The 15,408-nt window shown below is 36.9% G+C and overlaps 1 protein-coding gene and 1 long non-coding RNA gene across 4 annotated transcripts; both read right to left on the bottom strand.

Annotated features, from left to right (window-relative positions):
- Window positions 1-4,022: 4,022 nt before the first annotated feature.
- LOC131874985 (uncharacterized) lies at window positions 4,023-5,093 on the bottom strand. Its single transcript, XM_059218970.1, has 3 exons — window positions 4,722-5,093; window positions 4,471-4,571; window positions 4,023-4,359 (listed from the first exon to the last, which is right to left on the bottom strand). Exons 1-3 carry the CDS (start codon window positions 5,091-5,093, stop codon window positions 4,023-4,025), a joined length of 810 nt encoding a protein of 269 aa, XP_059074953.1.
- Window positions 5,094-8,016: 2,923 nt separating this feature from the next.
- On the bottom strand, window positions 8,017-14,920 carry LOC131048976 (uncharacterized). Of its 3 annotated transcripts, none has more exons than XR_009372278.1 (8): window positions 14,285-14,920; window positions 13,780-14,120; window positions 12,262-13,571; window positions 12,066-12,121; window positions 11,883-11,972; window positions 11,646-11,799; window positions 8,740-11,553; window positions 8,017-8,615 (listed from the first exon to the last, which is right to left on the bottom strand). It is a non-coding gene; the product is annotated as an uncharacterized LOC131048976 (long non-coding RNA). The 3 variants fall into 3 exon arrangements; XR_009372277.1 differs by having other exon boundaries at window positions 8,863-11,553; window positions 14,285-14,918; XR_009106640.2 differs by lacking the exon at window positions 8,017-8,615 and having other exon boundaries at window positions 10,301-11,553; window positions 11,646-11,790; window positions 14,285-14,913.
- Between the last annotated feature and the right edge of the window lie 488 nt (window positions 14,921-15,408).

Here is a 15,408-nt window from a genome sequence, read left to right as displayed (position 1 = left end):
ACCGGTTTGTCATAAGCCCATTGGACTTTTCCTATACTGAGAATCTCATTCAAGAAGTATAATGTCAAACAAATAATAAGGGATCCAAACTTGAAGGTGTGTTTCTTATCCTGTTTTGATTTTCTTCAAGTTGTTCAACAATTCACTCAAAAGAACTGCACAAAGATCATACCTCTTATTTTCCTTGAGCATCTGATAAGCTGAGATGATGGTAGTACTAGAGACTGAGTTTTGCCTATTGGATTGATATACCTTGTAGCCCACCACCATCGAGGCAAATCTGACATCATGCTCTAAAATGTCACTGATCGTCATTGCCCTGTTGTCAAATTTGAAACCAGTAGCGGTTATCACAGTGGTATTCTACACTTTTCTCAGTCCGGAAACTTCACCTGTTTCACTCAAGCATGTGACTGCTTGAATAGTCGGCTTTGTGATTTTGTGGGGTTTGTCTAACCATATGAACTCACCATGAACCCATGCTCAAGATGTACCAGACCCATTCCACTTCATCGAATACCGAAAAATGGATGAATTGCATGAAACCCTTGTCCTAAAGAATCTTGTATTCCAATTTCATATTTGCCAAACTATCCGCCAAATGCTTGTTATAGAGGGATAACATGTCTGCAATGCCAAGTTCCTCAAGATTACAATGAATATATTCCCTAATGTCTTCATTTTGAAGAACATCATAGGAAACTGAAGAAAATGCACCTTTTGGATCATATTCAATAGATTTGAAAGGATGCCTCTTGCAAACGAGCCTTTCTCTATTAGAAATCTCAACAACCAGAGGGGTAGAAATATCGGACGCAGATGTCATTTCAAATTTAGGGTTTGAAACAAATAGCTCATGAAACAGGTAAATACCTTTTGATTCTCAACTGGGTGCAAGAAATCTCCCACTGATCTCCACAAGCTCAAATTAAGTTGCTAAATTACTTTTACTCGATTGCACTGCTTTCTTGACTTCTTCACATTGTGAAGAATAAACTTTTGAAATGCCTTTTTAATCTCTGAAAACCTAATTTTGAGTTGTAATAAATGCTTAAAGCTTCTGGCTACCTTGTTTTTCATGAAATCGCCTACCGGAGTCTCAAATCTCCATGAAATCTCCCAGATATTATCTGCATACATGATCTAAACCTTCTACAACCTTCTGGAGCCGGTTACAGATCTTTTAAGAGGGTATTCTATGGATTTGCATGAAAAAATCCCCTTAAGGCCAAAAAGCCCTAGTTACCGGATGAGGTTCCATCACCGGATTCAAACATGGAGTCATTCTGCACATTAGGATATTCTTTCTTAACCCACATCTTCTTATGCTGATCTCTAATTTCATCTACCTTTTCTTCGTGTTTCTCATCAGATTTATTTTGTTTATCGGACCATTATTCCTGCTTCTGCAGTATTTTGTAATGTGACCTAGTTTGTTGCATGCATGGCAGACAACATTTCTTTGAATAGATCTAAAATTCATCTAATTTGGTCTCATCCTGCATTGGTTAGAGATATGTCCAAACATTCCACATGCAAAACATCTCTTGTTCTAGAAATTATTCATCATTATGCACATGTTTGACTTGTAACCAAAGTTGTTGCATTTGAAACATTGACTAGTAAAGGTAGGAACATTATTCATCATATTATTCATCCTACTTCTACATTTATTTGTCATATGACCGAATCGATTGCAAGTAAAACATCTACCATTGAATTTATAGGCATTAGGTTGTCTTACTGAAGGTTTCTTGCTCTTCTGATGATTAGGTTTTGCATTGCTCTATCCAGAACCGAAGGATTCACCTTTCTCAAATCCAAGTCCTCATGTGTCCTTCCCATGTCTCTTGACTTTCTAGCATCTCATCAAGCATTGTTGAGCTAGCCTTGAATTGCTCCCTTTAATCATTAACAATTGCAAGTTCATCTCTCAAAGCAACAATCTGTTTTTCAAGTTCTTATCCATCATTCTTTGATTGCATCAACTCAAGCTTCAATTGATCATTCTCATAGGTTAGTTTGCAACATTCATCTGATCTATCTTTCAATGATTGAGTCATACTTTCTTCATTCTTCTTCTAGTCCTCAATCTCCTTGGTCAGCTTCATCACAATGGATTGCATCTCATTCTTCAATACTGCATTCTCTCTAGCAATGTTTTTACATTCATTTGTCTTGCCTTGATTTTCAATGTTTTGCTCTTCTTTCTCTTTCAATTTGTCCATCAGCTCCTTCCTCTTGTCTCTTGAAGTGTTCACTTGTTCTTTCAATGACTCACTGAAATCTTCAGCTGCACTCAAGTTTCTCTTCAAGGAACTTACTTCATTTCTTACTGCATCAAGATCTTCAAGTGCCACACTAAGTTGTCTCTGCAAACCGGAGTCCATTGATTCAATCTTCTGAATCTTCCTCAAGTTGTTAGGCTTCCTCGAAGGAACTAGGCTCTGATACCAATTGTTGGAATCAATGAACACTGAAAGGGGGGCAGTGAATCAGTGTTCTGCAATTTACAAAAAAAATATACTCATTCTTTAACCACCAGATGCATAAGAATGAAAGCAAGGTGCAGAAACATAAAGCAAATAACCATGCAACCATAACACCAAGATTTTTACATGGAAACCTAAAAGGGAAAAACCGCGGTGGGATTTGAACCCACAATATTATTATACTATGGCCAATAGCAAAATAATATTACATGAGGGGAATGCACTTGCATTTAGGCACACTACCTAGAGCTCGTTGCTTTGTTACAAAAATAGGGCTGCAAACCCAAAGGAAGGCTCACTGTCTTATAGGCTAATACAAAAAGGTTACAATGAGTAATGAACTGATGAAAAGCATCAAACTATGCCAAATAACAGTTTTGGTTAGGCACAAAGTGATCCATTGTGATTGTTATGGTGAACTGCTTTGTTTTGTTCTACTATTGATTACCGGATCAACAAAACTTAAGGTGCGCAAGTGAAACTACCCTCAATCACTCCCAAGGTTATCTCCTTCTTCACATTATCGTCCAAAAACATTATCCAAGTCGATCTTATATATCTGCACTAACAAAATTGATCTCCCACATGTCGGCTTCACAAAATATCAAAATATGAAACGCGTAATGGTGTGTCAGCTCAATCCTTACAAATCCTTATTCCAGACCTACACCATACAATCACAAGCTTCCTATAGATCTCACCAATCATCTTGAACACATCACCAATCACCAAAATCTATCCAAATAATCTGGAACACACGTTATATCATCAAACATGAGGAATACTCTATTTACTGCTCTATCGAATACCAGATCTTCAAACAAGCATAAGAATCAACACCAGAGGGTAGATTAGTATGATAATCTGCTTCTGATACTCAACCAACTAACCATGATAATGGAAATGAGAAACAACTTCATTGAAAATGAGAGAAGCTCACAAAACTAAACACTGAGTTGTACCGATAGACTTATGCCAAATATACTTACTCAAGACATCTGGTTAACCAAAACTCCATGCACCAGATAAGATCAATAGGTTGAGTTGCCATCAATGATGGCTCCTAAGAATCCTTATGCATCAGACATGATCAATCTTCACCGGAGCATCACTGGAATAGCATCAAATGCCGACAAGCAAGAGCAACTCCATGAGTCTTTAGATCTCCAAGCCCCAAACCCCCAGCTCTCGTGGGCATACAACACCATTCCCACTTAGCACAAATGCCTTTTTTTACCCCAAACCATCTGACCAAAGAAAGTCTCACATGATCCTCTCCAACTTATTAATTTGATATTTTACAAAAATCCAAGAGGCCAATACCTTATGAACCACCTGAACTCTCCCAGCCAGGGATAGGAGATGAGTCTGCCATTTGAGGTGCTTCTTTTCAACTTTGGAATAGACTCGCGTCCAGATATCTTTTGTTGAGGGGGAGACTGCAAAAGGAATTCCCAAGTATCGAACAATAGAAGAGGGCCCAACCCACACCCAGCCTCGTGAAGAAATCAACCGTGGAGAAGCCTTAGATCATCCAAGGACAATGGACTTGTACGAAGCCACTTTAGCCCTAGAGGGCAAACAGAACAATTGTGACCTGTCTAATACATTATCAAAATTCTCCTCAGGGAGTTCCAAGAAAAGAGTAGTTTCATCAACAAATTGAGCATTTATTAAGTCATCATGATTAGGAAGAGTAAGTCCTTTCACTGGAGACCCTAAAGCAAAAGATCTAAGGATATAAAACAATGCATCCACTGCAATCACAAACAAGACAGGTGCAATTGGGCATTCTTGCCTTATAGAACGTTTTAGAGGAATAGGCTCAGAAAGATCTCCATTGACATCAATAATTGTGGACGAGTCTCTGAATAGAATACCAATCCATTTGCAAAAGTAGGGTGGAAAGTCAAATGCTTTGAGCATACCAAGGACAAAAGGTCATTCAATTTTGTCATAGGCCTTTTCAAAATCCAACAAGATCATTGCAGAGTTTTGCCCATCTTCCTTAGCCCAATGTAAAGCCTCCCAGCTAGTGATCAAGTTTTCAAGAATATACCTCCCTTTAATGAAACCTGTCTGAGTAATAGAGATTATTCTACCTAGTAACCCAACAATCCTTCTAGCAAGAAGTTTGGCATTGATCTTATAAGACAGATTAAGAAGGGTAATCGGCCTCTAGTTTTTTATTTGTGTCTTATCCCCACTTTTTGGAATCAATTTGATCACCCCTTTGTTAATGTTCTCTCCAAGAGATCCTTGTTCAAAGGCATCATTATAAAGTGTTAGTTGTTCCATACTAATCCAAACAATGTTCTGTTTGTAGAACTCAGCAGGGAGCCCATCAAGTCCTGGTGATTTTCCATTTGCCAAAGATCTAATAGAGTCTTCAATTTCATCAATGGTAATATCTTGTTCAAGAGCCTTAGCATCTGACTTGGGAACCTTCTCAGGAATCAAAGTCAAGCATCTTTCCAGAGCCTCTTGGTTTCTAGTCGCATGTTCAGAGGTAAACAAGTTTCTATAAAAGTTATAAAATGCAATCTTGATTTCTTTCACATCTTTAATAAGTCCATTCTCAATCTGAATTTCATCAATCATTTCTCTTTTTTTTGCTTAGCTCTAATCAAATTGAAGAAATAATTAGTGCCTTATCACCTTCCTTCAACCAATTCATCTTTGCTTTGATTTTCTGTCCTTCAAATTCATAATTCTGCAACTTTCTAAGCTCCATTCTTATGGTGCACATATGCTCTTCCAACTGTCTATTATGGCCATTAGATTGTAATAGCCTTTCAATTCAATTATGTTTTGACTGAAGTTGAATCTCAATTCTAACCCTATCCTTGGCCTTATTTTCACCAATCAATTGAAACATATTCTTCCATACAACAATGAGAGAGTCCCATTGTCTCCTAGGCCCAAGATCCTTATTATAGAATTTAGATAGACATGTAGTCATCCTTAAAGCATCAAGGGAATCCTTTTCTTGAAGAAGAGAGGTATTAACCTTAAAGGAATTCTTATTTTTAGGTTTGATATTGGGAGTATCATCCATCTCAATCAAAATAGAAGCAAAGATAAGGGAGTGACCAGAAACAGTAGCAGGAGAAACTCTCACTAGCATTAGCCCATCAAAAGTCTAAAATGAAAATAGGGAAGTGTCACAACCCGATTCAGACCACTTAGTTAGATTACTTTTATATGCCAGATACTGATACTGATAACATTATTATGCTAATAAATTATGACATTGATTAGATTATTGAGGTAATTAATGATGTTAGATTTATATTTATGATAATTAATATTATTTTAATGATGTCCAGTTATTAAATGATGATGTTTAATGCTATTAATGAGTTTTTAGCTTTTAAATGTGATGATGTATATAATGCGTTCTGACGTCCTTTGTCAACTATAAGGTGGTTGTCGTTGAAGGCGGACATATGACCAAGGAGGAGTCTTCTAGCTTGCCAACAGTGACTTACAGAATGGGACCCTGTGCAAACATAAATTAAATAATTAAATAAATTAAACTTAAGGAATTAAAATAAAAAAATAAAAAAATTGATTGAAGAATTAAACTAAATAAATAAAATGTAATAATTAATTTATTCGAAAGTTGAAATATTAAAATATAAAAATCATATAAAATTGGCATGCATGGATAAATTTTGAGGTTTATAATCAATAATTATAATAATAGCAACATGCATGAGATATTAATTAAGAAAATATAATAAATTTGCATATGCAAGAATATTAAAAGATAAAGCATTAAAACTTATAGATTAGTATTTAAAATAGAAAATGGCATGCGATGGTATTGTTATAAATAGAAGGAAATATTATAATCATGCAAATTAATAAAAGAAAAAGAAAAATTGATTTTCGAAAAGACTAAAATTTGAGCATGAATGCATAAGTCGTGCATTCAAAAAAATAATTACTACGATTAGTCAAGTTTTCCATTATCTAAAATTTTAAAAAAATTTAAACTCATTATCATCTAATTCATGCATCTTTCATGCATGGAATCAAAACCTAAGTCTTATCATTTATAAATATAGGGTGGATTCTCATATTTCACACAACCAAGAACTGGCTGGAAGTAATATTATCTCTTCTTTGCAATCTCAGTGGTCTGAAAGCCGTTAGGATCAAATCCCAATTGACGACTCGCCTATCGTCCATTTTCTCACATCGAAGTCTCTTTTTAATGATGTATTTAGGTTACTTCATGTCGTTAAATTCTTTTTTTTTTCTCTCTTTCTTACTTTCTCTCTGCAATCAATATATATCGATTTTGCACTAATCTGGAGAGTTAACTAATTTTTGGTTAAATGTTAGAAAGACAAGCGGGTCCTTACAGGAAGGATCCACATATACTCTGTCAAGTCTACAGTACACCCTCTATCTCCCTGCTTGGTTGTTACACCAGGTATACCAGATATCAGAAAAAGAACTCTTTCTTCCTTTCAAGGGGGTCAACCAAGTTAAGCCTTCTCTTAAATTTTGCCCAAAAAAAGTGCTCATTGCTCTTCCAAGTATTTTTGATGCCACCACATTTATCTTCACTATATTCCACCATGTTGAAATCACTTGAGAAGATCCATTGAGCCTTTAGGGAGGGATGAAGCCATCCAATTCCAAAGAGCAACTCTACCTCTATAGTCATTGGCCGCATAAATGTTGCAGATGCCAATGACTTTGTCCATAAACTTAAATGTAACCCAAAAGGCTTTGTTACATGGAGAAGCCCAATATGAGTCAATCTTATCTGCCCACTTAGGACCAATGAGGATAGCAACTCCTCCATTGCCTTTTTCATGTTGTGAAACAAAGCAGGTAGCTTGATCCCATAGGAATTTCATAATGGTAGAAGCATGGAATCCAATTACCTTTACCTCTTGAAGACATATTACATCTTTATTCTGCATTTTTTTGGACCAATCTCTTACAACATACTTTCTATCAGGCATTTCCAACCCTCTAACATTCCAGCTAGCAATATTAATCATCATATTATTTATTTTGGGTAGGTTTTTTATTCTTGTATAACCTGGCAAATAATCAGGTAGGTCAACATTCCTATGGTTGTTGCCTTTGCCTGTAGATTTCGAATTGGAAAGAGACTGTCTATCCATAGTTTTCCTCTTTTTATTAGAGCTCTTACTAACAACTTCCACGAACTGGCTATCATCTCCATCCCTCATAGCAGAGTCAGGGACAAAGGGTACAATTTGTCTGTCATGGACTTCCTCAACAAAAGAATCCATGTACTCAGGTGGAGGACCATCATGTTCCAAAGGTTTCTGTTTGGAGTTTCTATACATCTCTGCTCTTTCTTTAATAGAATCCAAGGCTATCTGTTGTGCATTCTTCCTAATGCGTGCATCATTATCAGCGGGGGAGGGTCTAATAATTGATTGACAGCCATCGTGGAAGGGGGATCTTTCTGTTTACCATTTGCAGGAAAAATCTTCAAAATCCTCCCCAAACAAAGGATTAGTGACAGAAATAAATTTGGAACCACCATTATTGATATCAGAGTAATCCCTTTCAAAATTCTTAGCACTATTTACATTATCCACATTTACATCCTTATCAACATTATTACAATTCGACCCACCATTCTTTTCAGAGTTTTTGTCATTATTCACAGAAGGGTTTGCCCCAGAATTAGGGTTAGAAGCGACATTAAAATTGCCCTTCTATACATTTTTAAGAGACAGGCAATCTCTTCTAGTACGTCCATTTAATTTACAATGAAAACAAGCACTAAGATTACCAAGCAATGAGAGTTCCCAAGTATATACATCTTCCTCCATTTTTAATGAAATCTTTTCAGGAATGGAAATTTCAGGGGACAAAGCAATCAAAATTCTACCATGCAAATGAGGGAGAGTGACCCTTGAGTCTTCAACTTGAAGGACCGACCCTAAGGGTTTTAAAATTTGAGAGATAAAAGGCCAGAATTCAGGTTGAAGCCCTTTTTAATTCCACCCAATTCGGTGAGGAACGAGCAACAACTTGTTCAAGATCACCCTTCGGCAACCAAGGAAAAGCTCGTAGGAGGGATTGTCCTACGTTCCAAAATCCCTTTTTTAGGACTCTATCCTGCAGAAAAACAACAAACAACCCCTTCTGAATCATACGGCAGAAATTCACATAAATCCCCAACTTTTTCCCCCATACATTAGCCAACCAATCATAAAAAACTTCCGAAAAGGTAAAGAATTACCATCCATACAAACAAAGAATATTGCCACATTCCTCAAACGAGATTGTTCAGTTCTGATGGCCTTAATCATATCCTCATTGGGAGAAAGTGAAAGAGTTTTCGGGCCAAGAATAGAGGACTTACAACTTCCTCCCCCTCCGGGATCTCCAATTTCGACGACGCTTCCCGAATGGTCTTCCTGGCACCATTGCGGGCTGCTCCAAGATGGTGTCATTGAATGCTGCAGATGGCGGACACACAGTGACAAGATTCTCTGAAACAACAGTTTTGAACGAGGGTTTTTGAATATCCTTCTCTGAAACACTAACATCCTTCACACTTTCATCGCCCCCAATATCATTAAGGCCTGGGAGTACATTATTTAATGCTTCCATAAAACACAAGTGGAATAAATACAGGACTAGGGATCAAGTGGTCGAACCCCAGAGACAAAATGCAATCGAAAAAATGGAACACATATGGGAGCCCAGGTCGAGGACCAGAGACCCACAAACACAAGCAAGCCCACGAAAAGACTAAAGGCAAAGAAACACAGGGAAAAAGACACGCAATCAACCAAGGACACCAGTAGGATCACGCATACGCCAGCAAGAGGAGGTACAGGCTCTAGGGCAGATGAGGTGGCTTTTCACCTCCCACAGAGCGTACCTCAAAGTCAAGAGAATTTTTCTTAGAATTCTACACTTTAGTAAATAAGGCTACACTTTGTGGTGAGCAATAAAATTTGACAGAGAAGGGGTACAAATTTATTCATATATAACCGATCCGAAGTTGTGGTAGGAAGCATCAGGGAGGTCAGCAGCTGATGGAGCATCTACCTGCATTACTATGTCTTCCTACAGCTGAGGTAGGCCTTCCCATGCAGCTGGTAACAATTTCAGGTGATATTTTTTAGGTAGCTGAGCAGTAGCACTGAAATATTTAGTTGATACCTTACAGTTAACTGACGACTGTTCTGGATGAGGAGAAAAGATGATGCTGAGGTCCGAGTATATTTCTAACAACATAAAGGCAGGAATAAGACTTCAAATCGCTGAGCCAATTACAAAGTAAAAGTGATTGTTTTAACATTCTTTGTCAAAAAATGCACAGTTCTCGGCATGGTTGTCTCTTTCAACATTGTGGGAGGCAAGAACTGATAAAAATAGTCGGTTTTAATTGGTCAAACAACCAATTGATAATTCAACAGTTATACATCTACAGATGCTATAGCACAGTTTACTTGGCAGGCAAGAACTTAGGAAAGGAAAAGATCTTTAAATATAGTTCAAATCTGTATATGGGCCATAGATTGGTTTAAGCAATATGGGATTACTTCTATTCTTTGCAGGAGGATACCTTATCCCTTTAGATTTGAACTTGTGACCTCTTTTTCAAGAGCACAAGTTCTCCACCACTAGACCAACTCTAAAAGGGAGTATTGAAAAAAATCCATATCTTTAATTTACCAAAAGAAATCTACTTCGAAGAAAAAAATATTTTATTAAAGAAAATAGAAAATTCATTCCAATGACATAAATTTAACTTTCTAGAAGATGTACGGCAAAATCTTAGGTTGCAATGGTCGCTGCAATATAGAAAATATTTATTATTTTACTGAATTCATCTTTTTCTACATTAAGGATAATTTAGGCCTATCGACCTAAATGTGGCAGATTAAATTTGTCATAAGCCCCTATAAGCCTCTGCTCTTCTCCTCAATCTTTCCATGCACTCAAAAATTTCTATACAGGCCACCCTATATATACTTTCATCACCTCCAGTTCTCTACAAATTTGTGTACCTTGTATTTTCTTAATTTGGCAGCAACCTTTAAGTTCAAATCCTTGGAGAAGCAAATTGTACAAAAATGGGAAATGGATCCACTTACGGCAATCAGTTGTCCCCAGTTTTGATGGTTTACAATACCAACAAAACCCCTGCTGTCTCTAACTGTACTTGATATGACTTCTATGTGTCAATGGTGATTATACTCAAGTGTGAGTTTCAAAGCTAGGACAACAGTCTTCTGAGATGGAAATACAGGAAAATTTAGTTCCTTCTAGATCTATCCTCTTGAGGTTGCAAAAGGAAGAACTAAACAACCCTGACCCAATATACAGTTCACTGATTGAACAATTCATTATCTTCAGAGTTTCAAACTGGTTCTGGTGAAGATTTTGCTCCTGATTCTGTTATACTGAATAACAGAATAGGATGCCCCACCCACTCTGGTAAACATTCCAGCTCAGGACACCGATCAACACAAAGATTAATAAAGGAAGACAAATCTCCAAGAGAGGGCAGCAAGCTTCTTAACAATCACTCCTAATATCCAATTTTCACAGCTTGCTCAGTTGACAGATCTTCGTTGGTACCTGACACCTGATTTATGATGTGATGGAGCAACTCTTCCAATTGCTTGCTTTTTGAGAAGTACAGATACCCAACTTTGTCATGTTTTCCAGGAGGTCTAATTTCAAAGGGAAATTAGAACATTCCCCTAAGTCCAGACGTTGCAGAAGCATCAACTCCTTAAAGAGTCTGGCAACACCCACAATTTCCAGCACCTCCTCAAATCTGCATGCCACAGATGTCTCAAATTGCCCATACTGTTAGGCAGTGATGAACCAACGACAGCTCAACACACCCGATTAATCCATGTGCTCCACCAATTGGAAAAGGCAAAATTCTTCTGGAAGACGCTTCATCTTGTTCTTGATCCCCAACACAGGACTATCTTGAATTCAAATGCTTGAGATATTGTACTGACTTAGGAAACCCTTGGGATTCTTGGCACTCTGAAATTACCAACTCTCTTAACTGCAACGGTGCCTGCAACATATTTTCAAGGAGATGAACTAAATGTAACACAATTGTTGCAAAAAAGTTAAAATATAGTTCTAAAACAGCTGGAAGATATTTACATCACACTCAGTCACCAAAAGCTCTCATAAGTGATGAGTTCCCGAACCCCCAGCCCATATAGTTGTAAAACCCTCAAACTTTTCAATGGAATTACTGGCTGAAGATTTCTCTGCCCAAAATCAAACCACCGAAGCCAGACCAGATCTGTTGAGACTGAGTCAAGTACTGATTTATATCAAGTCCTTGAGCCACAATAATTTTTTGTATAAGTTCAGAAGACGCAAGGGGCCAAATACCTTTGTTTGTGTTAACCATGAATTCCGCACAAGCAATCACCTAACCCCTTATCATCACTATTTGATCCATCTGTTTCGCCAGTATCGTAGCTGTATAGGAAAAATCCAGAAAAAAATCAGGAGAAAAGAACAATTGAAATTCTTTCAATGAATCAGAAAAACAAAGGATGTAGAAAAACAAACCCAAAAATCCCACTTCACTCAAATTGAGGTGGCTTTGTTCCTCGAAGTGTTCCTTTCTGCATTGAAATAAAACATAAATTAAAGAGCTGTGAAAACGATACAATTTCCTAGATGCAACCACACAAAACAGCAAGAAAGAAGGTTCCTTTGCCATTAATAAGTGAGACAATTGAAATATACTAAAATTTAATTGCACCTGTTCTTCATTATAGACTTTAATAGTTTGCTGGAGCCCAAAGTCGGTAAGGTGACTGTTGATTTTGCAATTTCCCTTACCAGATCCCTTGCCTTATTCTCCAATGAAGGAATGAAGAAATACACGGTATCCAAAAACGCTATCATCATCTAGGGCATCATCACTTCAAAATCCTCTGCTTGAAATCATCATGCAGTAGCCTAGAGATATTACATATTTGAGTTTACCAGTGATCTTCGCTTAACTTTCCATAATGCTGCCTACCAAGGACTTTGACAGCGTGTGTTAGCCACTACTTGCTTTTCAGATATTTTCCACAAGCTTCTCAAATCCATCCATTGGAGACAATTGTCAGAAGCATGTCAGCCAAAATTGCTTGTCATGAAATACACTCGATGCTTTCATTTTACACATGGAAGAGATACCCCAAAATCTAGGGACTTCAAATCAACTAGTAGTGACAACAATCAAAGTTCCTGATACAATCAAATCAATGGATCCCAAGCCACCATTGACAGTCAATAGAGCATTCAGGTGGTTCACATGATCAACATCATCCAGATGATGAACATTTCGATCAGATCTCAAGCAGCCTGCAAGAATCGCCTTCCCCTCTTCTATATTGTGAATTGACACTACTGAAACCAAGGTCATTTGAGATAATTTTCTACTTATTGTGCATCAAGCTTTTTTGGGAAACATTACTAACATCTAATATGACACTAGACTTTTGAGAAAAATTAATTTTGCTAGAACCACCCATACCATTGAATCTTGTGAAATAAATATCTCAGGGTGCCTTCTTCCACCCTAGAGGATGACTTTTTTCAGATTGAACTGTGGTAGAACATCCTAGATTGCCTCCTTCCATTTCTGAAGATGACTTTTGTCGAATTAAAGTGTGAACAAACATCCTAAAGCACCTTGTTCCATTCCTTAAGCTTTTCTGAAGTGTATCTACCCTTCGTTTAATTCTAATAAAATGCATCAACATACATTTCAAACATCTTCAAGCTTAATATGAAAGAAATTGGAAACTGTTCTAGTACCTCTTTTAATTATAAATGACAGCTCTACCAAACACCACAAGAATAGTGCATACTAGCATAGTTGTCTCTAAATATAGCTATATATGAAACGAAGCACTAATCATTGTTTCTTCTAGTTCTCTAAGCAAGGAATCTCCCAATTCAACCTCTTTTGAATCCCAGAAAAACTTTAGTCTCATGCCATTGGCCACTGTGTGTTTAACATCTCGACCATGATGATTAATAAATACATCATAGAATAACTTTTACGGGACTATTGACCTGTAAACAAAACAATTAATAAAGAATAAATCAACAAATGCACACTTTTCTAATGAAACATTAAATTTAATACATAAAATTAAATAATTGGAAAACAATAGAATTTTCTAAAACAACTACACAAAAGCATAGAAGATTCTTTAATTGTTAAAATGTTAAACAATTAAAACAATTTTTTTTGCCATTGATAAATGAAACAAAACCATACCTGTGATCCATTATACATGGCAATCCCTCGCCGTGACAATAAAGAACAGTAAGGTGATTGTTGATTTGCAATGTCCCTTCCCAAATCCCTTGTCATTAATCGCTGCTCTTCATGCAGAGAGCAACTGCTAGAATAACTTTAATTTTGCCTGAACCGCCCATACCCATATTTCTAAAATTTGCCATCTGATAAGCTTTTCAAATACTGTAGTGTAGCCAATGTCGAAGTCTCTTACAGCTTTATTTAAACCTACATCACACTCTGCGACCGCGAATGCTACCATTCTAATTACTTTCAATACAAAAGAAACAATATTCTTCAGCTGCAACCTGTCCTCATCTCTAGACATATAACAACAAAGGAAACAGAACAAACATCATGTTTTAACAGTGAACATTAAACAGGGATCAAAAAAATTGTGGGCTTATAAATATAGGGGGAAAATTGCCCAGAACGCATAGATAAGAAAGGGGTAAGCATATGAGGTAGAGTACTTGTTGCTTACTCATTGCTGTTAACGGAATCACCCATTTTATGTGAAAAGCCGTAGAACATCCTCTTCCACTCCTGAAGTTTTTCTAGGGTGTATTTATCCCTCTTTTCATTCTGAAAAAATCCAGCAGCATAGACTCTTTTTGCATATAGGACATCTTCAGCCATAACATGATAGAAATTGGGAACAATTCTAGTACAGGTTTTACACATAAAAGACAGATCTGCCCAACACCAACAAGATTGTACATGGTTGTATGAAAGTATAGCTATATGAAGCGAAGCCATGGCCATTGCTTCTGATTCTCTGGGCAAAAAACCCTCCAACTCAAGCTCTTCTGAATCGAGAAAAGCTCTCAAACCCATATGCATTAAACATTTTATAGAGAAAATCTTGACCATCATATGCTTACAGACGTTACGGATACACCACAAGTAGATGTAGATGGTCCATATTCTGCAACCTACAGATGCCTCCAAGGGTTAGAAGCAGATGACATGAAATAAGATCCAAACAAACCCCAAGAAATATCAGAAAAAGATGGACCATTCTTGGAAGTTCTGAAGAAAAATTAACCTGATAGGACCCAGATAACGTAGCCTAACGTCAACGAGGAGCTGTCGATGGTGACCTCCAAGAAAAGCCGTCGGAATTAGTTCAAGAAATGTGAGAAATGACCCGTAAGGAATCTTTTGGGAGTTCCCACTATCGTTCAAAATCTTTGTAAATTCTAATAAATTATTATGGGGAGAGTTATGCCAAGAGGCATCTAAATTACATCTAAATGGCTAAAACAAAAACTCAATTTAGAAACAATGTTTTTTTTAGAGTGCCTTAACACGAGGTCGATAGGTCTGATTGTTAGGGCAATATGTTAGTAGATGTATTAGAGTTGTGGTATTGAGAAGTATATTAATTTACAATCTTGGCATAGAAGTATTGTATAACTGAATAACAAAATTTTATTAAAGTCAAATAGTTAATTGTACAATAAGACAATTTTGGTGTACATAACCCAACCAATGGTTGTTCCCAAAGTTGAAAATTTTCTCCCCCCACCATCAACCATGCTGGTGTATGCAGCATGATGTACTTGAAGAAAATGTGATGAATACTTGTTTTACATTTTTTTTTTG

This window comes from Cryptomeria japonica, chromosome 4 (genome assembly GCF_030272615.1).
Source record: "Cryptomeria japonica chromosome 4, Sugi_1.0, whole genome shotgun sequence".
Classification (NCBI taxonomy): Eukaryota; Viridiplantae; Streptophyta; class Pinopsida; order Cupressales; family Cupressaceae; genus Cryptomeria; species Cryptomeria japonica.
The sequence above is the reverse complement of the archived record's forward strand: the minus strand, read 5'-3'. Positions and strand labels throughout refer to the sequence as shown.

What these genes read in the sequence shown, in the direction of transcription:
- LOC131874985 (XM_059218970.1), bottom strand. Translation starts at nt 5,093, where the DNA reads ATGATTGATGAAATTCAGATTGAGAATGGACTTATTAAAGATGTGAAA. An exon ending in GAGAGAACATTAACAAAGGG is followed by an intron (nt 4,572 to 4,721) that starts GTGATCAAATTG and finishes TCTATTACTCAG; the next exon opens with ACAGGTTTCATTAAAGGGAG. An exon ending in CAAAACTCTGCAATGATCTT is followed by an intron (nt 4,360 to 4,470) that starts GTTGGATTTTGA and finishes TATTCTATTCAG; the next exon opens with AGACTCGTCCACAATTATTG.